The sequence below is a fragment of the Sorex araneus genome, chromosome 2 (assembly GCF_027595985.1).
Source record: "Sorex araneus isolate mSorAra2 chromosome 2, mSorAra2.pri, whole genome shotgun sequence".
NCBI lineage: Eukaryota > Metazoa > Chordata > Mammalia > Eulipotyphla > Soricidae > Sorex > Sorex araneus.
This window is the reverse complement of record NC_073303.1, coordinates 317,256,887-317,281,458: the sequence shown is the minus strand read 5'-3', so window position 1 is coordinate 317,281,458 and position 24,572 is coordinate 317,256,887. Positions and strand designations below refer to the sequence as shown.

The 24,572-nt window shown below is 60.8% G+C and overlaps 2 protein-coding genes across 5 annotated transcripts; one reads left to right on the top strand and one right to left on the bottom strand.

The window, feature by feature from the left end:
• Positions 1–595: 595 nt before the first annotated feature.
• On the bottom strand, positions 596–1,015 carry G0S2 (G0/G1 switch 2). The gene has a single exon (XM_004616214.2). The coding sequence runs from the start codon at positions 1,013–1,015 to the stop codon at positions 737–739; it is 279 nt and encodes a 92-aa protein (XP_004616271.2). The 3' UTR covers positions 596–736.
• Positions 1,016–9,536: 8,521 nt separating this feature from the next.
• LAMB3 (laminin subunit beta 3) lies at positions 9,537–24,139 on the top strand. 4 transcript variants are annotated; one of them, XM_004616215.2, is made up of 23 exons: positions 9,537–9,665; positions 10,535–10,588; positions 10,906–11,060; positions 14,486–14,600; positions 14,720–14,793; positions 14,989–15,180; positions 15,760–15,823; positions 15,916–16,109; positions 16,503–16,623; positions 16,959–17,147; positions 17,336–17,491; positions 17,603–17,799; positions 17,956–18,067; positions 18,418–18,796; positions 19,380–19,540; positions 20,198–20,418; positions 20,659–20,856; positions 20,982–21,126; positions 21,735–21,942; positions 22,111–22,252; positions 22,428–22,604; positions 22,943–23,096; positions 23,922–24,139. In XM_004616215.2, exons 2-23 carry the CDS (start codon positions 10,549–10,551, stop codon positions 24,056–24,058), a joined length of 3,531 nt encoding a protein of 1,176 aa, XP_004616272.2. In that variant the 5' UTR covers positions 9,537–9,665; positions 10,535–10,548; the 3' UTR covers positions 24,059–24,139. The 4 variants fall into 4 exon arrangements, with proteins under 4 accessions (XP_004616272.2, XP_054983317.1, XP_054983318.1 ...); XM_055127342.1 differs by having other exon boundaries at positions 9,542–9,602; XM_055127343.1 differs by lacking the exons at positions 9,537–9,665; positions 10,535–10,588; positions 10,906–11,060 and adding an exon at positions 11,961–12,243.
• The last annotated feature ends 433 nt before the right edge of the window (positions 24,140–24,572 follow it).

The window sequence follows — 24,572 nt, the reverse complement described above, 5'->3', positions numbered from 1 at the left end:
GGTCACGGGCAGGGCATGATGTGCAGGGCCCTGGTGTGATCCCTGTCTACTTTCATCCCCTGGCATGCTGGGAATCTCCTCTAACAGCTGATGAGAGTAGTGGGTCCCACTGGACAGGGCAGAGCTGCTGAGCTGGTTCTCAATAGGAGCCCAGCGCCCCAGGGAGGGAGGCTAGTTGGTGCCATCAGAAACCCTTCCCTTCCCCTCCCCCCTCCCCATACCCTTCCTTCTTCCTCCTCCTCATAACCTTTCCCTCTTCCTCCTCCCTGACTCCCTCCAGCTGACTCTCCAGCCACGGGTCTTTTCTGCAGGAGCCTGGCCAAATCCCCAGAATGCTTCCCTCCACAAGAGCCACCACCCCAACACACACAGGACCCCAAGGGATCAGTGTTCCAAGGGGCCCTGTCGTCTTGAGAGACTGACCACATCTCCCAATCCTGAGGGTAGCTGGGCCTTTCAGAACCCCAAGGGCAGGGGTAGTAGAAAACATTTTTATTTCACAGTGCAAAATGCTGGTACTGGTAATAACAATAATATGAAAAGCACTTCTCCCGCTTTTCTGCCAGATGGTATCTGCAGGGTGGTTCTGGGTCGTTCTAGACTGGACGTCTCTGCAGTGCACTGCATGATGGGGACGGCGGGGGCACGGAGGCTGGATCCTAGGCTGAAGCCTAGCCTTCTCCTGGTCTGTGCCCTTGGAACCACGCTGCCGCCTCGCCCGACCCAGCATGCTGCCTTAGGATGCATACTGTTGGTGGGCCAGGGCCCTGCTGCCCCGGCTGCTGTCCGGCTGGCTCTTGGCGACCGTCTGCGGGTCAGGGGTCTGGTGGCTGGCCCTCAGCTTGCACAGGGCAGCTTCCCGCTCATGCAAGCGGCTGGCGGCAGAGAAGGGGCTGCACATGGTGTCCACCAGGGCCAGCACGCTGCCCAGCACGTACAACTTTAGCCGCTTGTGGCTGCGCCTCCAGGCCCCCATCTGCTTGGCCAGCGGCATCAGCTCCCGTGCAGTCTCCATTGCAGGGCTGTGGGGCGGCACCTGCGGGCAGCCCCTCAGCGGCAGGAGGACTGACTCCTGCACCTCGCCAGCAGCCCCCTCCCAGGGGCCCTGCTTCCTTCTGGGACTCACCTCGGTCACTACACGAGCGGAGGCACAGTGCAGTGACAGGCCAGTGTCAGGCCGAGGTCTCTGCATGACCTCTTCCTTTGAGTGTCTGCAGCTGGCCAGGCCAGCAGGGCTGAGTGGCTTTTATCTATGGTGCCACCCCGCCTCCCTGGCCACTAGCCCTGGTCCTGCCCAAGTTGGGAGGGGAGGGGCTGAGGGGAGGGAAGGGGAGGCCATGAGCCTAGCACTTCCACACCTTGTGCCTGGCCAGGCCCTATAGGTGCTAGGAACTCAGCAGGTGCCCCTGGGCTGTTGCAGGTGAGCACACAGGAACATGCCCCCAGCCCCCCGGCCCCACCCCCATTGCTTAGTGCTGTGGCTGGAGCAGCTTCCTCCTCCAGCAGCCTGAGCAGGAACTTGTGAGGGCAGGGGCGGGGGGAGGGGCCGACGCTGGGGTGTTGCTGGCTCTGAGCAGAAAGGGGTCTTGTCCAACAGATATGGGCACAGATGGATTGAGCAAGGATAAGGCCCTCCACTCTTCAGGATGCAGGTCTTGGAAGAACCAACTCAGCTCTCCACTGGTCTTTGCTGACAATGTCCCCTTTCTGCTAGCTTGACCCACAGCCATAGACCTTAGCATGGCCAGCTGACAGATACCAGTTAGATAGACACCTGCCCCTGATGGACGCCTGCCCCTGATGGACGCCTGCCCCTGTTGGACACCTGCCCATGATGGACGCCTGCTCCTGATGGAGGCCTGCTCCTGATGGAGGCCTGCCCCTGATGGACGCCTGCTCCTGATGGACGCCTGTTCCTGATGGATGCCTGACTCTGATGGACGCCTTCCCCTGATGGACCCTGCCCCTGATGGATGCCTGACCCTGTTGGACACCTGCCCCTGATGGACACCTGCCCCTGATGGACGCCTGCTCCTGATGGACGCCTGTTCCTGATGGACACCTGCCCCTGATGGACGCCTGCTCCTGATGGACGCCTGTTCCTGATGGACGCCTGCTCCTGATGGACGCCTGTTCCTGATGGACGCCTGCCCCTGATGGACGCCTGCTCCTGATGGACGCCTGCCCCTGATGGACACCTGCCCCTGATGGACTCCTGCCCCTGATGGACTCCTGCTCCTGATGGATGCCTGACTCTGATGGATGCTTTCCCCTGATGGACCCTGCCCCTGATGGATGCCTGACCCTGATGGACGCCTACCCCTGATGGACACCTGCTCCTGATGGACACCTGACCCTGATGGACTCCTGCTTCTGATGGATGCCTGACTCTGATGGACTACTGCTCCTGATGGATGCCTGACTCTGATGGATGCTTTCCCCTGATGGACCCTGCCCCTGATGGATGCCTGACCCTGATGGACGCCTACCCCTGATGGACACCTGCCCCTGATGGACACCTGCCCCTGAAGGAGTCCTCCCATGCACATGGGGATTTGTAAAATGATTTTTGACACATCCTTTGAGCCCTCAGTTTTCCTGTGTTTCGGGGAACAGCCTTAAACTGAACTTGTTCCCCCCTTACTTTTGTGAAGTTGGAGTTGTGGGGTAGTGAGTGAATATTTCTTTAGGTCTGGAGGCAAATATTTCATGTTGTCCTCAACAGCTCTGTCCTCCTTCCCCGAGTTGGGCGACCTGAGACAAGGCCCCACAAGGCCCCTTCAGCTCCTCAAAGAAAGCCTCTGGAGGAGGGAAAGTGGAGGATGGGGCTCCGCCAGAGTACACGGGAGTGTGTCCTGAATTACTGCTGCTTGTCCATGCCGCTGGGCAGTTCATGAGTTGGGAGAACAGAGCAGGAGGTCAAAGAGGAAGGGAACGGGTAGGGGGAGCCCCAGCAGATCTGCCGGCTTTGAAGTCACAAAGGTTAGTGACTAGACTAGTGACTAGTCTAGGCCAGACTGCCCCTGTCATTGGACTGAGTGTGGGGAGGGACAGGAAAGGGGCACTTTGGGGCACTGGAGGCACGAGTTGCTGGAAACATAGACAGAACCCCTCCTTTGTGATCTTGGGCATCTTCCCAGAAGGCCTGAAAGAGGCAGCAGGGATCCCTGAAGCATTTGAGGTTCAGGAAGGAGAATTTGTGGGACGAGGCAGACTGGATCCCTTAGTGGCCCACAGGCCCGAAGTGTCCTGGGCACATGTCTCTGGTTCAGTGTTGTCTGCCCTGAGCATACTGTACTGTCTGAGGGTGTCAGCAGAATGAAGCTACAAATCTTCAGGAAAATACCAGAGCTGTCTCCCGAAGGGGCTTGGGGAGCCCCTGAGCTCCTCGGGTCATCCTGTCAGAGGGCCCTGTCTGCTGCATGAATCAGCCTGTAGCATAGACCCCAGGACTGCTCAGAGGGAACATTTTGTTTTGGTAACACAAGGATGCAAACAGTTTCCTGTGGTCAGTGGCTATGTTACCTGGGCTCCCATCAGTGGGAGGCACCTGGGAACCACTCACCCGTGACATACTGACTCTGCCCCAGCCTGCCAGGATGAAGCAGATGTCCACCCCGGAACCTCATTTCCAGGTCTCAGGGACTGTCCTGTTTTCAGTCTGCTGCTGCTGTGGCTTCTTCTGAAGTTTTCTGCAAGAAGGTTGAGGCACTAGCGGTTTTACCCTGGCCCCTCTCTGCCCTCTGCCCCCCCCTGCCTCCCTGCTTCTCTCTGCACTCAGCTCCTCATACCTCCTTGCTCCCTCCCTCCCCCCCCCCCCATGTATGGGGCATATGGGTAGGGGGCATGAGGGGTTTTGTGGGACATGTGTGGAGTGTATTTGAGGGTTGTGTGATGTCTGTACACATGTGGGGGGCATGTGGAGGTATGTGGGCCATGGTGGTTCCCAGCAGGGTGTGGTGGGGTCACTGATGCTGCTCCCCTCCAGCCCTTCTCTCTGACTCCACAACCAAAATCGTCCTTCTGGGGATGTGGACCTCAGCCTGCCTATCTCCCGAGGTTCTCTGCGTGGCCTGGAAAGCTGCCCACGCTGAACTTCCAGGAGGTGGAGGACCCCCTTCCTTCTCTCTCCCAGTGTGCACAGCTCCTAGCTCCAGGGAGCCTTCCTGCATTTTGGTGAATTCCAGCTGCCCACGGCTGTGTTCCAGAGCCACTCATTTTCCAGAGTCATTCATTGTGTGTGTGTGTGTATGTGTCTCTGTGTGTGTCTGTGTGAATGAGTGTGTATATGTGTCTGTGTGTGTCTGTGTGAGTGAGTGTGTATGTGTCTGTGTGTGTGTCTGTGTGAATGAGTGTCTGTGTGTGTCTGTGTGAATGAGTGTGTGTATGTATCTCTCTGTGTGTGTCTGTGTGTCTGTGTGAGTGAGTGTATGTGTATGTGTCTCTGTGTGTCTCTGGTGTGTCTGTGTGAGTGTGTGTGTGTGTGTGTGTGTGTATGTTTGTCTGGGAGCCTTGTCCTCTCAGGGTTGTGTGGAGCCCAGTCCATAGTGTCACATTGACCCCAGAAGTCCCCCGAGGCCCCTCTGGCAAAGAAGGAGCTCCCCAGAGGCTGCTTCAGATGCTGAGGCCGGCCCTCGACTCGGTGCCTGGGGCTGTGCTCCCTGGGCTGGCTGTTTCCTCGCCTTCTGCCTTCTCCCCCACCCAGATTGATTCCATGTCTGACATGGCAGCCCAGACTTGAGCCGGGGGCCAGACTCTTGGGTACCCCATGGGTGTTGGCCAAGCAGAGCCTTGAGCTGAAGGGCCGGAGGAGGTGCCACGTGTGCCTCCCTGCTGGGAATGCCTGGAGGCCTGTGGGAAGGGCTGCTCACAGGCCTTTGGCCTTCTCTGCCTCCTCATCAGTCCAGTGCCCTGGACTCATGTGTCCCTACTGTGACCTTGCACTTCTAGTCTAGGTATTCCCTCTAGCCAGAACCACAAAATCGAAGCCTGGGGACCCCCCCTTGCCCTCGCACCACACGTCCCATGGGAACAAGCACCAAGACCTACTCTACCTCTCCGGTCAGCTCTGTGTTTCCTCCCCTGCCCTGGGCAGCTGCACCCTGGTCTGGATCACAGAGCCCCTGGGTGGCACATACATGTCTCTGAGTGTCCACGGGAGAGAGAAGGTTCTGAGCTGCCCGTCTGGCTTCCATCTGCTGCCACGCAGGCAGGCATGGGCAAGACCGAGAGACTGCCTCAGCCAGAGTCCATGCTGAGGTGATTCATGGTCTAGCCAGGATGAGGCGGTGGAGAACCTGTGCACATGGGCAGATGCAGATCCCTGCCACCTGCCTGGCTGGCACAGAGCTCGTGTGTGGGAGCTGCAGGGAGGTCAGGAATGCATGTGTCCCCAGCTCTGGAGGTCACCGAAGCGGTTGACTCTGCACTCAGGCCAGAGGCAGCAGAGAGTGGGCAGAGGCAGGCCCACAGCAGCACGTAGGAGGAGGAGGGGGAAGGGCACAGGCATGTGCTTGCACACGTACCCACGGATCTGTGCATTTCTGTGAGTGGTGCATGACTGTGCCTGCATGTGTGCATGTTCTCACGTGAGCAAGTGTGTGCAGGCATGTGCCTCTGCCTGCATTCTGTGTCTGTGCACAGAATGCACAGCTGGCCTCTGTGTCCACATCTCGAGGTGAACAGAGCTGAGGTGAGCCTATCTACTGTGATTGTTCCACCAGAATGGAGAAGGAAAACCTCTGTCCAGGTGGCTCCAAATGGAGAGTCTGGGAACACTCCCTTCACTCCTGCAGATGGGAGCAGGGTGGGGGGAGAGAATCTCAGGAACAGCAGGTGGGGCAGTCCAGGAGGGGCTGCCATACCTTGTAATGGGTACCACAGGGAAGCTTCTGGAATTCATTACCTGTATGTGTGTGCAAGCATATGCATATGTGTCCATGTGTGTCCATGCATGTGCATGTGCATGTGTGTGTGTGTGTGTGTGTATACTTCCACCTCTTCTCACACTTGGCCCTGTGCCCAATGAAATAGGTCTTGTCTGCGTGCTGGGGTGCCCCTGAGGTGGGTATCTATGGAAGAGCCTGAGTACTGGGGACCCCGTGGCTCATGCATGGGGTTTGCACATCTAAAGGCAGGGCCTGGGCACACTGCAAGGAACATGCTAGAACCTTGTTTTGTTTTGATTTTGGGTCACACCGGTGAAGCTTAGGGCTTACTTGTGGCTCTGTGCTCAGGAACTACTCCTGGCAGTGCTCAGGGGACCATATGAAATGCCGGGGATTAAATCCAGGTAGGCTGTGTGCAAGGGAAGCACCATCCCCACTGTTATCGCTCCTACCCCAAAACAACCTTCTTCTGGAAATCATCCAGCATGAATTTTTGTTGGGACTGTAGGTGGGGCCATGGCCCCGGGCTATTTCCAGGGTTGCTGTGTTATTGGACACTTGGAGGCACTCGGAAGGGAAAGGTAGCCAGGTTGTGGGGACCAGGCACTGTCAGACCAGGCGTTCCACAGAGCAAATAGATTTTGCTCACCTACAGCCTTGCCTCAGGGCCTCAGGGTCATTGCAGACCAACAGACAGCCCAGTGGCTGTCCCTACCCCAGAGGCAGGTAGGGCATGAGCCCAGGGCGGAGAGACAGGGGGAAGAATGAAGTGCCTTTTCTCTTTGTCTTGCTGGCTGGGGCCCCGCATGTCTAGACTGCTCAGCCCTTATCAGCATGGCCCTGACTTCCTGTGCAGACTCTCCCTAGGGGCCACGGGCTCCCTGACTCTTGCTGTGTGGACTCTCCTTGCAGGCCATGGAGACGTGTCCTGTCCTGGGCCTGGCCAGGGGGAGTTTGTAGCTTCCCAGGTGCATGTGGTGCCTGAATCCTCTCAGGGTGCATTGGGGGGGCTCGCTGGCATCCCTGAGAGCAGTGAGTCTTGCATCCCTCCCACCCCACCCCCCGACTAGGGCATGTTCTGGACCCCCAGACAGGGGTTCTGCCTCTTTGAAGAACATCTGGGGCTGGGGCCTTCGGGGGTTGGACAGAGCTCACTGTTGGGCCGTCTGGATCGGTGTAGACCGTCTGGGTGCTGTGTGTCACTGTGGGGGCTGGGGGTCAGCGGATGGGCCCTGTCCCTGGCTCTGGGATGAGGCCTGAGTGCAGCAGAGCCAAGCAGGTCAGGGTCAGAGGCTGAAGTCCAGTCTCTGGCCTGACTGTGGGAGTCAGACATTCTTCCCTCCCACAGGTCCCCCACTGGCCCCCACAGCCCACACAGGCCCCTTCAGCCCCCCGCAGCTCCCCACAGGCTCCCACAGGCCCCTGCAGGCCCTCACAGCCCCCACAGGCCCATCCCTCTCCAAACCCACCTGGTTTCTGTGGAGAGTGGGGTGAGGTGGGGTGAATCTGCAGCTCTGGTGGGGCTGGGGTAGAGGCCAGCCTGTCTAGTCCCTGCCTGACCTCAGATCCCTCCCTGGCACTGCTGTCTGCCCTCCTGGGGCCTGCAAAGGTGCTAGTAATTGGGCTTGGTTCCCAGAGCTGACCCAGGAGGCTGTAGCTGCTGCAGAGATTGCAGGGGGTGGGGGAGGGGCGTGGCCAGCCTGTCTGGTCAAGTAGGGTGAAGGTTGGGGATGGGGGTCAGTCATGCCAAATATCTTTTCTCTGAGCCAGTAGACTGTGCTGGTGACACCCTCAGCAGGACAGGGGACACTCGGGTTCCCCCAGGGAGCAAGAGTTGCTGCCCTGGGTCCTGGCTCCTCCCTCCCACTCAGAGAACTCTCAGCTCGCTGGAGGCCTTCTGGGAAGGGGACTCTGGGCAATGCCTCCCAGCCTGGGCCGTACCAGGATGCTGCCACTGCAGAGATGGGCATGGGACACCTCCTGCTGTGTTCCAGAAGCCTCTAGGGCCCCAGTGTCCACCAGGAGCCTCTAAGCGGGAATTTCAGCTCAGGGTCTGGTGAAGGTCCAAGCAGGCTGACTGGAGGGCCGAGGAGATGCACCCTGGGAAGGAAGGGCCTGCCAGCCCCAGACTCCCTCCCTAGGTCCCCTCCCCGGCTGGGACCCAGCAACAGGAGTCCCCCAAGGCTAACTGCAAGTGTGTGTATGTTAGGGTCTGGCATCCCAGGAGTGGATGAGAGGGGTGGTCCTGCTGGCCCCTGCTTTCTGGGTCTGGGGAGACACTGACTGACTGTGGTCTGCAGTGCCACGCCAGCCTGAGTCATGTGCACACCCCATGTCTGGGGCCCCCAGACAGGACTCAATGTGCGTCAAGTGCCCAGGATGTGTCCCTGACTCACCAGGAAACCTACAGGGCCTTTAGAGTTGGCACCAGCAGCTGCCATACGCTGGTGCCCTGACCCCTGGTCCCTGGCCCCTTAAGCCCCTGATCTCTGATCCTGAACCCCTGGTCCCCAATCTCTGATCCCCTGGTCCCCCAGCCCCCTGGGCCCCATTCATGACAGATAGGTCAGTGATTGGACAGCAGAGTGGGGGCTGTGCCGAGTACCACCCAGAGGCAGGGTCCATAGGTCATCCACCAGTGTGGCCTCAAGTCTAGAACATCAGAGTGCAGATATTGGGGTGATGGACCCAGTCAGGGATGTCAATGCACAACAGGATTATGAGCAGGAGCCCAGGATATGGGCTAGAGCAAAGGGGTTTGGTGTCTCGAGGGGTGTAGGGGAAGGACACAGGGACTAGAACAATTTTGGCTGGTGTCTGGAGGGGTGCGGCTAAGGTTCCTAATGAGTCTGGGGGAGACCTGATGGCCCTTGGCTGAGTGCCCACAGTCAATGTCAAGTCTGAGGCCTGAGGAACAGAGTGGGTACAGGGTGGGTACAGAGCAGGGGGCTCACACACCCTGCCCCCGTCCACCTCTGTCCCTCTTACTGTAAGAACCTTCAGGAGACCCCCAGTGCAGGCTGTCTTTCTGTCCCCCTGAGGGGAGCATTAGTGGCTTCTGTGGGGGTCAGGGTAGGGGGCTCAGTCTCGAGTTGGGGACACTCTGGTGGGTACCACTGGGGGCCTCAGGGCCCTGGGGGTGGTGGCACTTAGAGGCTGATTTCGAGGGAAGTGGTGGGAACAGGCCTTCCCCACACCCTCTTGAACCCAGAGCCCCACATTTGCTCCTGAAGGCTCTTATAGTGGTGCAGCCTCTCTCTGGATCTCTCCAGATTGTTCCAGAAGCCCAGATCCTCACCTGGGGTGCTGCCCTCCTCATCTGGCTGCGGTCAGGCCTTCCGCCGGCCCTGCAGACACACATTCCTGCAGGCAGGCGCTGACTCACAGGCCTTTACCTGCCCGCCAGCCTCCTGCCGCCCCCGTGGCCGGCTCTCTTCAGGGCCTCTTCCTGATGAGGTAGCCTGGCTCCGCCTGCCCCATGGGGCTTTCCACAGGAGGGGCTTTCCAGCCCAGCACTGGAGGACCAGACCCAGACTCTAGGTCTGTGTCCACTGGACCCCCGTCTCCAGCCGGCAGCTCCTGCAGGCTTGCCTGAGCTCACCGGGCGGGGGGGGGGGGGGGGGCATCCTGTCTGGTGTGGGGTGCAGCGGCGCCTAGGGTGTGCCCCTGGATTCCTGGCCCGCCCTGCCTGGGAGACGCCCAGCGGGATCCCAGGTGAGCTGTGCTTAAAGGCAGAGAGGAGCCCGCAGTCCAGGGGAGGAGCAGGGCAGAAGTCAGGTAAGGACCCCGGGCTGGGGCTACGTCCCTGGAGGCCTGGCCCCGGGCCCAGCCCCAGCCCTCTGCTCTCTCACTCTGCTTTACCCCAGTAAACTGCAGCTGAGAAGCAGTTCCCTCAGGGGAAGCGGGTTGAAGTGTGGTGCCCAGCACTGCTGGGGACAGAACGGGCAGCAGGCAGGGCACAGACTGCCTATGGAGCTGCACGTGCCCTCCTGGGGCAGGGCTGTGGTTCTGGGGTCGAGGAAACTCAGGCCCACTGTGCCCTGGCAGTGGGCATGATTGCCTTGGGCAGGGCTCCTCACAGAGGAATGTCTCTTTCATTACTCTTGTTCTGGGGGCTCCGAGGGACGTGTAGTGGGCCCAGGGCCCTCCTGGAAGCTCAAGCTCAGGGCAGAACCCCCTAATCAGGTGTCAAGCTGGGTTTGCAGTGTGCAGAGCTCTGGACCCCTGCACTCTCTCCAGCTCCATTTGACTGTTTTGTGACTCTTTGGAGCCCCCCCATGATGTGCTCGGTTCTGGGTCCTCAGTCAGCCTGGTAGGTCAGTATTTAGCCCTCGGGTGCTGGGGACTGCCAGGGCCAGCAGGGGTGCTTGGGGATCCCCCACTTCTGATGCTTGCTAACCTGGAGCTGGGTGCAACACCATGTCACAGTCTCTGGGGCTCTCTTGGGGTTGTGGCCAGTCCTAAGAGGGCCCAGGCCTGAGTCTCTATCCTCTGCAGGGCTCCCGCTCCCCCACTGTCCTGCAGGAATCAGAGGAGAGAGCCAGCACAGCCTTTCCTGGGGTCCAGACAGGGACCCTGGCACCTGCTGGCTGGAGCAGGGTTGGCTCAGGCATGTCACATGTGACTGGGTCACTCTGTCCTCTTAGGTGATGTCCACTGGATGGAGCTCAGGATGAGGCCATTTCTCCTGCTGTGCCTGTGTGAGTGTCCCCAGCCCTTCCTGGGGGACACTTGCCCAGTCCCCCAGTGGCACTTGGGGCCCCCGTCCCTGCCCAAACTCTGAGGCCACCTTGCCTCTGATGTGAGGTTTAGGCCCCTGCCAAGCCCTATTTCCCAAGATTTGCAGGCAGGTGTGGGAATCAGTGTGGGGCCATGCCTTAGTCCTGCATACCCCTCTGTGTCCTGGTTCTCAGGATGCACCACCCAAAATCAGCCCACCACTGAGAGGGGTGGTGATGGAGTGATAGGGCCTGGCCCACACTCTGAGCTGTGCCTTGACCTGGCCCCATGATTCCAGTGCTCCCCACTGCCCGGGCCACGCAGCAGGCTTGTTCGCGTGGGGCCTGCTACCCGCCCGCTGGGGATCTGCTGGTCGGGAGAACACGCCTCCTCCGCGCCTCGTCCACCTGCGGACTGAGCAAGCCGGAGACCTACTGCACCCGGTACAGCGAGGTAGGCCAGGGTTCCCATGAGCTCGCCCAGGGCAGGCCTCTACTGTATCTGGAGGCATGGAAGCTTTGTGGATAAGGCTGCGGGATGCAGGCCACTGTCCTGGCCATGATCTGGCCTTGGAGCTACGAAGGTGCTGTACCTGCTCAGGACCTGCCTCTGTGCCAGGCTGGCCACAAACAACCGGCCCAGCAAACAACCTATTGAAGGTTGTTTGGACTTCAGCATCGATTTCTGGGCTCCCAGAATTGTGGGGCCGGAACCTGGGGTGCCTTGGGAGGCATGTCTGTGTGAGGACCAAGGGAATTTGGGCTCCAGCTCGTCTGGCTGAGTCCTGCCTGACACTTTGATGCGTTTCATTGCTCAATGCGGGCAGAAGCCACGATGTGCACGAAGGCATCAGCATACAGGGCAGGGGCTGGACTCTGCAACCCGCTGTTTTAACTTCCTTAAAGCCAACCCTGTCTGCTCTCTAATTCTTTCTGACCTTCCTCACCCTCCGTTTCTGGGGGGCCTGGCATTCCCAGCCGCTCTAATGACAGCCTTGGGTACACCAGGGTGGAGCTGTGTCCACTGAGCTGCTCCCTGCCCCTGCAGATGGGCTGATGTGCAGGGGAAGGGCACAGAAAACACCCAGCCGAGGCTTTGCAGAGCCCCAAAGTAGGCTTCGAGGGGTTACAAGAACGAGAGCGGGGTGGCGGGGGAGGTGCGGATATGGAGGGTGGAATTTCTGTAGACATCCCCAGGTCTAGGACGGGTGTGCGGAAGGCCAGGACACAAGGGCACGCCCCCACTGGCTGCTCCTTTGCTCCAATCCTGGACGCCCAGGCGGGGTCTTCAGGCCTAGGGCGCTGGCTTCGCCAAGGCTCGGGTTGCCCCAGGGGAGCGAGAAACCCTGCCAAGTGATCAGCTGTTCCCGAACCATGACAGGAAGCGCAGTCTGGGGCAGAAAGCACGGGTGGCTCTGGGGCCCCCGGGGTCCGCGAGCGGCCTCGGGAACAGACGCGGGTGACGCGGTCGCACTCGGACCCGGAGTCTGCTGCTGAGATGGGTCTGAGGTTAGTCCCTCGGCCGCCTCGGAGCGGGTCATGCTACCGAGCCGAGCGGGCCGAGGAGGGCCGATCTGGGCTGAGCCTAGCCGAACGGGGCCGAGTCTAGCCGAACGGGGCCGAGCGGGGCCGAGCAGGTATGAGCGTGACCGAGCGGGGCGGGGCTGAGCCGAGCCGAGCCGAGCGGGACCGAGCGGGGCCGAGCGGGGCCGAGCGGGACCGAGCGGGGCCGAGCGGGGCCGAGCGGGGCCGAGCGGGGCCGAGCGGGGCCGAGCGGGGCCGAGCGGGGCCGAGCGGGACCGAGCGGGGCCGAGTGGGGCCGAGCGGGGCCGAGAGGGGCCGAGAGGGGCCGAGAGGGGCCGAGCGGGGCCGAGCGGGGCCGAGCGGGGCCGAGCGGGGCCGAGCGGGGCGGGGCCGAATCGGGCCGAGCCTCTCCGCGGCCGGGCGGGAAGGGCGCGCTCCGTACCCCTGTTCTGCCAGCGGCCCATGCCTTGGTGCACTGGCGGGCGCGCGGGCAGCTGGACGTGCCTGGCGTTGGCTGCGTTTCTCCCGGGCCTGGCCGGCAGCCACGACCTTGACCATGCTCCTGGCTCGATGCAGGCATTCTGGCGGGCTCACGGAAGTGACAGGGGCCTCCAGGCCCGCGCAGACTTCCTGTGTCCCCGGAATTCGCTGGGGCATGGCAGAGCACTGATCCCGCTCTGCTCCTGGCTGTGTTACCTGCCCGCTCCCAGCTCCGGGCAGGCTCTCCAGGCCAGGCTGCGAGCTGGTAGAACGCCCCAGGGTAGGGAAAGAGACTTTCATGGAGTGAGAGCAGGGCCCGCCCAGCCTGCCAGAGGGGCTCTGGGTACGGAGCTCCAGTTCCTTCCAGTATCGGGAGAGATACTCAGGTGCCACCTGAGCGGATGGGCCCCTGCTCACACCACACATGTGCTCACACACAGCACATACATACGCATGATCCACACACTGTACCCTCAATGCACGCATGCACATGTATCTGTACACAACACATACGCATGCAGTTCACCTACACATTACACGCATGTGTACACAAACGCACATGTATACACACAGTGCATCCTCATGGTACACACAGGCACACCAACTCACATTCACATATAATGCACCCACATACGTGTACACAACCGACTCAGACATTCACATATAATGCACCCACATGGCACACATGCTCACACTGACTCATGCACCCACATACAATGCACCCACATGGTACACACATATACACGCTGATTCACAAGCATTCACATGCAATGCACACATGGCAAACACGCACACACTGACTCACAGGCATCCACATACAATGCACCCACATGCCACACATTTGTGCGCACTCACATGCATTCACATACGATGTAAACACACAGACCATACATGTGCATGCATACTGCACATGATGCCACACACACACACAACACACACACAAGTATCCCCAAATTCCCATAGGAGACTAGTCACTGTGTGTTGCTGTGTCCAGGCCCGTGTTGAGTTTCCAGGAACATTTGCCAGAGTGCGGGTTGGAGCTGACAAAGGGCCTGTGAGTGCTAGTGCCAGAACAGGATCTGGAAGCAGAGCCCAGCTGCATCGTCGCTTAGGCTGCCTCAGTCTCTGGCAACTGACACAGCTGCAGGATCCCTGTCATGGGCGGGGGAGTCAGGAAGCAGCTCTCTTCCGAGTGCTCTTAGCTCAGCCAGTCACCTGCTAGGAAAGAGTCCAGGGTGTGTGGGCCAGGGAGCCAGACGTGCGCGCGCGCACGCACGCACGCACACACACACACACACACACACACACACACTCAAAATGAAAGGGAATTAGAGGGATGAAGTAGTAGACACACACAGCTGGAATAAGAGATAGAGACAGAGGAATTAGACTCAGCAAGACGGCACACGTGTTCATGCATATGCACATGCATGCAGCATACTCATGCACTTGGGATAATGTGTGTGACATGGCTTGTTGTGTGCATGACTGCATACAGACACTTGCATGTGCTACCTGTGCACACAAGCAATGCAGGTGTGTGCCCTTGCACACGTGACCATGGAGGTGTGTGCACACAAGCATGGTTTAGACAGGTGTGGGAGTGTAACCTCTCTGTGTTTCGGATGGGAGTCTCCTTTGCCAGAAACCACGTCTCACTCCAGGGCAGGTGACCTTTGTGGCTGGCCCTCTCTTGGTCCAGGCCCTGGGAAAGAGCTCAGGGCCCCTCCCCTCCAGACTGGCCTTGTTATCTTACTCTGGGGTCACAGTTGCCGTCTTCGGGTGGGGTTGCTGAGTGAAGCGGGGCTCCCCAACAAGATCCCCATTCCCTGCTTGCTGCGGACTGGCCCTGCCTGTCTCTCTCCTGCCCCCTAGTGGCAGATGAAGTGCTGCAAGTGTGACTCCAGGCTGCCCCATGGCTATAACAGTCACCGCGTGGAGAATGTGGCTGTGTCCTCAGGCCCCGGTCGCTGGTGGCAGTCCCAGAATGGTGAGGCCAGCTCCCAGGGTCTCTTGTCCACTGGGGCAGGTGGGCCCTCGGCCCCAGCACTGTGCTGGGAGGCAGAGCCAGGGCGCCCTGAATGTCCAACTCTGCCCGTCCGCCTCCAGATGTGAGTCCTGTCTCGCTGCAGTTGGACCTGGACGAGAAGCTCCAGCTGCATAACATTGGGATGCACTTCAAGGTAATTGCTGGGGGGCGCCCTACCTCTGCATCCTGTCCCTGCCCTTTTGCCCTGCTGTCATGGGCACTCTGTGGGGGCACTTGTGGGCCAGAGCCCAGGGCCCTGGAGGTCCAGAGTGTGGGGCCCAGCTTCCTGCCTCTTTCCTGGAACCCCGAGGGTGCCACCTGCTCTCAGCTCGCTCACCTCTCCCTGCAGGGGCCGCTGCCAGCCGGGCTGCTGATCGAGCGCTCATCAGACTTCGGCAGGACGTGGCGGGTGTACCAGTACCTGGCCACTGACTGTGCTGCTGCCTTTCCGCGTGTGCGCCAGGGCCGGCCACAGAGCTGGGGTGATGCACGGTGCCAGGCACTGCCCCCTCTGCCCCCCGGGCACCCCGACATGGGACAGGTAGGTGGGTGGGCTCCTTCACATTTCTCACACCAGATTCCCAAGGGGAGGCAGACAGGGCAGCACCTGGCACCCTGGGTATGAAGGAACAAGCATCTGTTCATGTCCACTAGGGACAGGGATGTCTGCTTTCAGTGCAGGACTGTAAAGTCAGGCACATATGCACCCATATGTGCACACACATGCACACATAATATGCATGCACGCATGAACACACACATGCACACAAGTACAACACACATGCATGTACACATGCACTCATTTGTACACACACTACTGCCACACACACGTACAACTGTGTATGCATGTACGTGTGCACATATGCATACACACTACTGTAGCAGATAAGTGCACATGCATGCATATACATGTGTAACACAATACACATACATTGCACACACATACACACGCAATACATGCACACATGTGTAACCACACACGCACACATATTCGTGTTTGTGAACAGGGTCCTCTGGACTGGGAGCATGGGCCCCACCCACCACCCACAGACCCTCTTCTGAGGTGAACCTGGGCCTGCTGACTGGCTAGTGCTACACCCCAGCTCCCTCTTGCCCTCAGGTCCAGCTCAACCTCCTAGACTTGGCTGCTGGGATTCCTGCGACTCAGAGTCAGAAGCTGCGTGGTGAGTGAGGCTGCTTGCCCACCTGATCACTTGTGAGTTAGCAGGGGTGTGGGGGTTGGGGGCGGGCCACTGACACTCTCCTCTGTCCTCAGAGCTGGGTACCATCACCAACCTGAGGGTGAACTTCACCAAGCTGGCACCAGTGCCCCAGCGTGGCTACCACCCCCCCAGCTCCTACTATGCCCTGTCCCAGCTACGCCTGCACGGTACCTGCTTCTGCCATGGCCACGCAGACCGCTGTGCACCTCCACCTGCAGCCCCCGCTGGCCCGTCCAGCGCTGTGCAGGTGACAGGCTGGGGACACAGGGACTGCTGGGGGAGGCCAGTACAGGGTGCTGACACATGGAAGGGCCACACAGACTCAGCACATACACAGTACACACAACACAGACACACACAGACACTCAGATACACACAGCACAGACACACGCAGCACACACACAGACACACAGACACACAGCACAGACACACACAGAAATACAGACACACACAGAAACAGACACACACAGAAACAGGCGCACACGGCATAGCACAGCACAACACAGACACACAGAGCACACACTGCACAGACAAATGCAGGCACAGACACTGCCCGTGCTCCCCCGGGTGCACACATGCAGCAGCAGCTGGGTTGTGAGAGCTGGGCGGGCTCGGGAGCGCCTGACTGGTGGCCCTGCAGGTGCATGGCGTGTGCGTCTGCCAGCACCACACGGCTGGGCCCCACTGTGAGCGCTGCGCACCTCTGTTCAACAATCGGCCCTGGAGCCCCGCTGATGACCGGGACCCCCACGAGTGCCAGAGTGAGCCGAGCCCCTGATGCAGGGCTGCCCCTGCCTGCCACCTCTGTCCCCTGTCGTCACCATCTCCTGACCTTTGTGCTCTGTCCTCCTTCCTGCTGTCCTCTGTCCCTGCCCTCTCTCCTGTCCCCTGTCCTCTGTCCCCCTGTCTTCCCGCGCATCTTCCCCGGCCCTGCCTCTCCAAAGGCAAGGGCAACTGTTTGTGCACCCGGCCTGCCGTGGCTCTCCCTGTGGGGTGGATCCAGACCCAGCCAGTCCCTCCTGGGCCCTCTGTGGAAATGGGGGCCCGGGGTTCCCACCACGGACAGCGGCTGGTCCTCAGCTCCTACTTCTCTCAGGGTGTGAGTGCCACGGGCACTCAGAGAGCTGTCACTTTGACCCGGATGTGTTCACTGCCAGTGGTGGCACCGAGGGGGGCGTGTGCGACAACTGTGAACACCACACTGAGGGGCGCTACTGCGAGCGCTGCCAGCTGCACTTCTTCAGGAACCAGCGCCCTGGCGCACCCCCACAAGAGGCCTGCATCCGTGAGTGGGCGAGGGATGGGCAGGGTCCTGCATCTGTGAGTGGGCGCCGAGATCCGGGGACAGGACAGTCTGGGTTCTGAGTCTCCTCTCTGGGATGCTGGGGAAGTGTGACTCACCCCTGCAGCGGGCACGGCCTGGGCCCAGCAGGGCTCTCAGGCATTGTCTTTCCTCTCCGCCTCTGTTCCCAGCCTGTGAGTGTGACCCCGATGGAGCTGTGCCGGGGGCTCCCTGTGACCCCCTGACAGGCCACTGTGTGTGCAAGGAGCATGTGCAGGGGGAGCGCTGTCACCAGTGCCGGCCAGGCTTCACCGGGCTCAGTGGCTCCAACCCGCAGGGCTGTCAGCGTGAGTGGGCAGAGCTGGGGGCACAGTGCTGGGACAGTGCTGGGGTCCGGGCTCCCTGAAGCTGGTGCTGTGAGGTGTGGGACACCCTACTCAGCAGCTCTCCCCCACCAGCCTGTGACTGTGACGCCCTGGGCTCCCGGCGGGATCTGCCGTGTGACGAGGAGAGTGGACGCTGCCTGTGCCTTCCCCATGTGCTGGGCCCCCGCTGTGACCAGTGTGCCCCCAATCACTGGAAGCTGGCCAGTGGCCAGGGATGTGAGCCATGTGCCTGTGACCCCCGGCACTCTCTGAGCGCCCAGTGCCATCAGGTCAGTTTCCCTCTGGGTGACAGCCAGGTGGTGCTCTGACCCCAAGTGTCCCCTCGCTGGTCCTGGGCTGGGCCTCTTCCTCAGGCCCCTCTGGTCTGGGTGTGCTCTGGTGTCAGGGGCTGGTCTGGGCCCTACTGAGGCTCCCTCTGGCCTCAGTTTACAGGACAGTGTCACTGTCGCGAGGGCTTTGAGGGCCGGACGTGCAGTGTTATGGCTGCCCGCCAGTGTCCAGACCGAACCTACGGGGACGTGGTCTCTGGATGCCAAGGTAGGTACACCCCAGCGGGTGCGGGTGGGGCTGCTGGGTGGCTCTTGACGGGGCCGAGCTCAGCCACTGCCTAGGCTGTGCTGGTTCCACCTCCAGGACCCTGTGGCCCCATGTCCCTGGGCCCTGTTTCCATACGGCCACTTTCTCTCTGGGCCCCTGGAGGTGTTTTCTGGTCCAGCCCCAGGTGTGGGTGGGGGAGGCTGAGGTCAGGGAGCTGTGACACTGAAACACATAGTGTCGGCAGCACCTGTCCCCCAGTGTGGACATGGGACCTCGCCGTGGCCTTCCCTGGCTCTGGACCTGTGTGCGCCCTGGCCTCCCTGACCTGGCCCTGCTTTTTTGTTTTCCAGACTGTGACTGTGACTTCAGGGCCACCGAGGGCCCTGGGTGTGACAAGGCCTCGGGCCACTGCCTGTGCCGCCCGGGTGTGACCGGGCCCCGCTGTGACCAGTGCCAGCGTGGCCGCTGTGACGGCTACCCAGGGTGCCCGGCCTGCCACCCCTGCTTCCACACCCATGATGCCGAGCTCCAGGCCCAGGCTCGGCGACTCAGTGGCCTCCACAATGCCACTGCCAGCCTGGGTGCTGGCTCAGGCGTGGGGGACCATGGCCTCACTGCCCGCATCCAGGCTGCCCAGAGCCAGCTGGAGCAGCTGCAGACCATGCTGGGCCGCGCCAGCGTCACTGAGCAAGAGGTGACCCAGCTGGCCGGCACCATCTTCACCTTCAGGTACCACCGGGTTCAGTGCTGCAGCCCATTAGTGGGAGGGGACTTCATGGATCACAGGACACTCTCTGAACTCCATGGGCTGGACCCTCCACCCCCCACCCACGGGACTCCACTCAGCAGCCCAGAGGGTTCTAGATGAGTCTGCACCCAGCTCTTTGGGGCCTGGGCTCAGGGAGTCACAGGGTGCAGGGGACAGGCAGTGGGGACAGACAGACTGCGGGGACAGACAGCAGGAACAGACAGACAGTTAGGGCAGACAGACTGCGGGGACACACAGACTGTGGTGGGGACACAGAGAGTGGGGACAGACAGGGGGACAGACAGACTGTGGGAACAGACAGATTGCGTGGATAGACAGACCGTGGGGACAGATTGTGGGGACAGACAGACAGCGAGGACAGACAGCGGGGACAGACAGACAGGGGGACAGACTGAGGCACAGTGGGCAGGGAGCAGCCCCCAACCCTCAGGAAGGCTGAGGCAGTGCAGCCCCCAACCCTCAGGGAGGCTGAGGCAGTGGGAAGTCAGTGGGCGTTTTTCTGGTCTGTGACTGACGGGGTCCTGGGCCCCCACCCTGTCTCAGGGAGACCCTGCAGACCCTGCAGCTGGAAGCCCCCCTGGAGGAGGAGAGTCTGAATCTTTGGGGACAGCTGAATGGCCTAGACCGCAGTTTCCACAGCCTCCTCCGCCTCTATCAGGACAAGCGGCAGCAGTTCGAGCGGCTCGGCAGCGGTGACCCCTCAGGTCAGGGACCCCCACACATGGCCCGCAGACACCCCTCTCTCACTTGTCTGTCCCCGTTGTTTGTCTGTCCCCACTGTCTGTCCCTGCTGTCTGTCTGTCCTCACTGTCTGTCTCTCCCCACTGCCTGTCTGTCTGTCCCCGCTGTCTCTTTATCCCCACTGTCTGTCTGTCTTGTCCCCGCTATTACCACTGCCTGTCTGTCCCTGGTGTCTGTCTATCCCTGCTGTCTGTCTGTCCTTCCTGTCTGTCCCTCCTGTCTGTCTGTCCTTGCTGTCTGTCTGTCCCCGCTATTACCACTGCCTGTCTGTCCCTGCTGTCTGTCCCCACTGTCTCTCTGTCCTTGCTGTCTATCCCTGCTGTCTGTCCCCGCTGTCTGTCTGTCCCCGCTGTCTGTCTGTCCCCGCTGTCTGTCTGTCTCCACTGTCTGTCTGTCCACGCTGTCTGTACCTGCTATTACAACTGTCTGTCTGTCCCTGCTGTTTGTCCCTGATGTCTGTCTGTCCCCACTGTCTGTCTGTCCACGCTGTCTGTCTGTCCACACAGACTGTCTGTTCCTGCTGTCTGTCTCTCCCCACTGCCTGTCTGTCTTTCCCCGATGTCTGTTTGTCCCTGCTTCCCCCTCCCCATCTCCCGTTTCCCTTTCCTGCTCTCTCCCAGGTGCCCTCCGTGTGCTGGCTGAGGCTCACGTCCGCTCCACGAAGGCCGCCGAGCAGGTGGCTGGTAGCTCCCTCCAGCTGCTGCGCATTAGGGACAGCCACCGGGAGGCTGAAGCACTGCAGAGACAGATGGGGGGTGCTGCGGGCACTGGGGGTCCCCAGCTCGCTTCCCTGCGGCTGCAGATAGCAACCCTGCCCAATCTCACACCCACTATCAACCAGGTGAGGCTACAGGTGCCCCCCAGCCCCTGCCTACAGCTGTTTTCTTGTTCACCTTCTCAGTCGCCCTCCTCCCGTGGCTTCTGAGGCCACTGGGGTCTAACCCCCACCTGACCCCATCCTTCTGACCTGCGCTGTTGCCAAGAAGACTGGTTGCTGGGTTGGTTGCCATGGAGACACAGGCTAATACCCACAGGTGTGGGGTAGGAAGTGGATGCAGATCGGGGCCCCCTCTTCTTGCAGCTCTGTGGGGGCTCAAGGCAGATGACCTGCACCCCTGGGGCATGCCCCGGCCAGCTCTGTCTCCGAGACAACGGCACAGACTGTGGCTCTGGCTGCCAAGGTGCCCTCCCCAGGGCAGACGGCGCCTTTCGCTTGGCGACAAGAATGGCCGCACGACTGCAAGAATTGGACTCTCAGCTCCAGCAGACGCGGCACATGGTGGGTCAGCCAGTGGGTCTGCGAGGGCTGTGTGGGGGCCGTGTGGGGACAGGGAGCACTAGGATGGGAGCATGGGGCATTGTGGGGTTCTGACTGCCCTCATGACTGACTGGTTCTTGGGACAGATCCAGGCCACCGAGGAGGCTGCCCTGCAGGTGCAGTTGGATGCGCGGCGCTTGGAGACACAGGTGAGCACCAGCCATGCACACATGGAGGAGGACTCCCGGCGAACGCAGCAGCTCATCCAGTGGGTGAGAGACTTCCTCACAGGTATGGCGGCCCAGCCTGGTGCGCTCTCCCTCGGTCTCCCTGTCCCTGGTATCTCCCAGCTCCTCCTCACACTCTCACTCCCAGTGTATCTTTGGGATATTACTCCCTGAAAGTGCTCTCCTAGAGTCCTAATAGTGCTCCCCGATAAGTTTTCTCCTAGACTCTTTCTGGCAGTCCTGGAAGGGCTCCCTAGTCAGTGCTTTCCTGACTCTGTGTTCTCTGAGGTGGGGGGGTCTTTCAGGGTGAAGCTCTCTGGGACAAGTGCCTTTCCAGTCTGGTTTGGGAGGTCGGTGGCTCGCTGAGGTGGTCTCAGAGGTCTCCAACATGGAATGACCCTTGAGCAGTGGCGGGACTTCGCTCACATGCCCTCTGGGTGGGCAGGAGGTCTGTGGCCGTAGGGGGCAGCCAGGTGGCAGCTCCTGCTGGAGCCTCTCACTTCCCTATTCTGCTTCACCTCAGCTTCATCCTGAACGCTGCCCACTGCCCCCTCAGGTCCCCCAGGATTCCTGAAGGCACCCCGCTGTGCTGGGGCAAGTGCAGAGCGCAGAGGTGCCACCGGTGGGACTGGGGGTGCAGCCTGGGCTGCCCATCATGGCTCTGCCTTTCAGACCCTGCCACGGACATGGGCAGCATTGAGCGGGTGAGCGGGGCAGTGCTTGCCTTGCGGCTGCCCCCTACCTTGACAGCTGTGCAGCAGAAGATGGAGGAGGTGCGGGCCCTGGCGGCCCGGCTCCCCAACGTGGGCCTGGTGCTGGCGCAGACCCAGCGGGACATTGAACGTGCCCGCAGGCTGCAGGCTGAGGCTGAGCAGGCCAGGTAGCCTCAGGGCTGGGCAGTGGGGGGGCGGATGTGGAGGGTCACGGTGGGGGCTCCCCCATTGCCGGGATGGTCCTCCTGGTGTGGGACTAGGAGCTGTGGCAGGGTTGCCCCTGAGGGGCGGGGTGGGCTGGTGGGTGCTGCCCCCTCACAGGCTGGTGCTCCCAGGGGCCGGGCCCAGGCCGTGGAGGGCCGGGTGGCAGACGTCCAGGGCAGCTTGCGGCAGGGTGGCGTGGCACTGCAGGAAGCTCAGGAGAGCATGCGGGGCACCAGCCGCTACCTGGGGCTCATCCAGGAGCGAGTGGCCGAGGTGAGCGACTGGGCTGGAACAGAGGAGGGTGGCGGGCACAGTGCAGGAGAAGGGCCCATGTGGCAGGGCCTGGTGGCTGCAGCAGGAAGACCCAGTGGGGGTCCCGGGAAGCTCGGGCAGACTGTGGTGCTGGCACAAAACGAGTGCAAAGCTGGTGTCCATGGGCTCTTCCCAGGTCCAGCAGGTGCTGGGTCCAGCGGGACGGCAGGTAACAGGCATGGCGGAGCAGCTGAGAAGCTTCCGGACACAGCTGGAGGAACTGGGCTACCAGGCTGGGCAGCAGCGGGCCCAGGCTGCCGAGGCTCAGCAGCTTGCTGTGGAGGCCAGGCAGCAGGCTCTGGGTGCCCAGGAGGTACGGAGGTGGCGGGTCTGTGGGAGGTGGGGAGGGCATCTCTGCTCCCTGAGACACTGGGCAGCAGGGAGAGGGCCGGCAAGGCGCCTATCTTGGGTGCCGGCAGCGAGGATGGGGGCTGGGCACCAAGCGCCTTCCCAGCCCCAGCACGGCCAGCTCTGCTACTGCAGGCACTGGGATCTTGTCAGGACCCAGCCTGGGCACAGACTCAGCGAGGTGGTGCCCAGAAGCAGAGCTGGACCCGAGACTTGCTTCTGCTACCTGTTGCTTTGGGTGAACTTGAGGTTTCCAACACTTTGGGGCTCGATGCCGGTGACCCCAAGTACCCCCGTGCACAGGGATTTGAGAGAGTCAAGGGCAAGTATGCGGAGCTGCAGGAGCGGCGAGGCGGGGCAGGCCTGCTGGGGGAGCAGGGGAGCCGGATCCTGAGCGTGAAGATGGAGGCTGAGGAGCTTTTCGAGGAGACAGTGGAGATGATGGAACGGATGAGAGGTGAGGCAGGGGCCTTGGGTCCTTCAGCGCAGGATGGGCAGGACCGAGGAAACAGCTGCACGGGCCATCCTGCCACAGACGTGCGGGCAGTGAGCACAGGAGACTCTCTGCTCAGAATTTGGCTTCACAGGTTCCCTAACATCCCGGATCCTTACCATCCTGTGGTCATTTACACCTCAGGGTCTCCCACTTCCTAGGTCCCCTAATATCTGGGATCCCTAACATCTCAGGGTCCCTTCTATCTGGGGTCCCTAATGTTCTGGGGTCCCTCACACCCTGGAGTCCTTCATGTCCCGGGGTCCCTAAAGTTTGGGATCCTAAACATCCGGGGTCTCTAACGTATGGTCCTCCATATCCTACGGTCCCTAATCCACCAGGGTCCCTAACGTCCTGGGCCCCAGGGCTCTCACAGCTCAGGGGTCCGTGCTCTGATACCCTCACCTCTAGGTAGGGTGAGTGTCAGACAAAGTATGTGGGTGACCTGGGGTGATCCTGGGAGGCTAGAGAGTCAGGCAGGACCCAGGACAGCGCTGAGCGGCCATGATGTCCTGCATGGAGGGACCCTGCTCCCCAGACGAAGAGGGCCTCAGGAAACAGGCTTAGCTTTGAGAGGTGACTGCAGTGTCCCTGCACTGGCTGGCCCATGGATGCACAGACCCTGTCCTGGAATCTGGCGCAGGCCCAGGACTGCCAGGGGAGGATGAGGTTTTCTGAATCTTCCAGAGTCCTGTGGGTCCTGGGGCGGGAACAGGCTCAGGACAGCTCCAGGAGGGAGGTGGGGAGACTTGAGGTGACCTCAGCTGCCCTTCTCTTCTGCCCCATCAGACATGGAGTCAGAGCTGCTGCGGGGCAGCCAGGCCATCCTACAGCGCTCGGCCGACCTTTCCGGACTGGAAAGGCGTGTGGAGCAACTCCGGGACCACATCAGCGGGCGTGTGCTCTACTACGCCAGCTGCAAGTGACCACATGGGGATGGATGTGCCCTTGGCCAGCCTCCCAGCCCCCCAAACAAGAGATGCTGTACCAAAGAAAAACCCAATAAAGTGCGGCGCAGGAAAAGTGTCTGTCGTCTGTCCACGAGCAGCCCTTTGCGACTGTGTCTGCTTCCCACTGAGAGGCCAGCAGGGGCCAAGGGCTGATAGGCCACCTCTGCTTTACCCACTGCCTGATGACCATGTGCCACTCACCCTCAGTCCTTTCAGAAGCTCCAGCCTGAAGGAGTCAAAAGACAAGGAAAGAGCACCAGGGGTTGGTATGTCCGTGTGCACATGTGCCTGTGTGTGTTTGTTTGTGTGTGGATACGTGTTTGTGTATACACACATGTGTGCATGTGTCCACATGTCTGGTACACCCACATGTACTGCACCCATGTACATGTGTCCTCAGTCTGTGCATATGTGCATACACTTCTATGTGCCTGTACATTCATGTGTTCATGGGTCTCTGTGCAAACGTATCTGTACACACAGAAACCTG

Coding starts and splice junctions, on each gene's coding strand:
- G0S2 (XM_004616214.2), bottom strand. CDS start 1,015: ATGGAGACTGCACGGGAGCTGATGCCGCTGGCCAAGCAGATGGGGGCC.
- LAMB3 (XM_004616215.2), top strand. CDS start 10,549: ATGGAGCTCAGGATGAGGCCATTTCTCCTGCTGTGCCTGT. Junction 10,589..10,905: donor ATTTCTCCTGCTGTGCCTGT/GTGAGTGTCCCC, acceptor CCATGATTCCAG/TGCTCCCCACTGCCCGGGCC. Junction 21,943..22,110: donor GCTGAGGCTGAGCAGGCCAG/GTAGCCTCAGGG, acceptor TGGTGCTCCCAG/GGGCCGGGCCCAGGCCGTGG.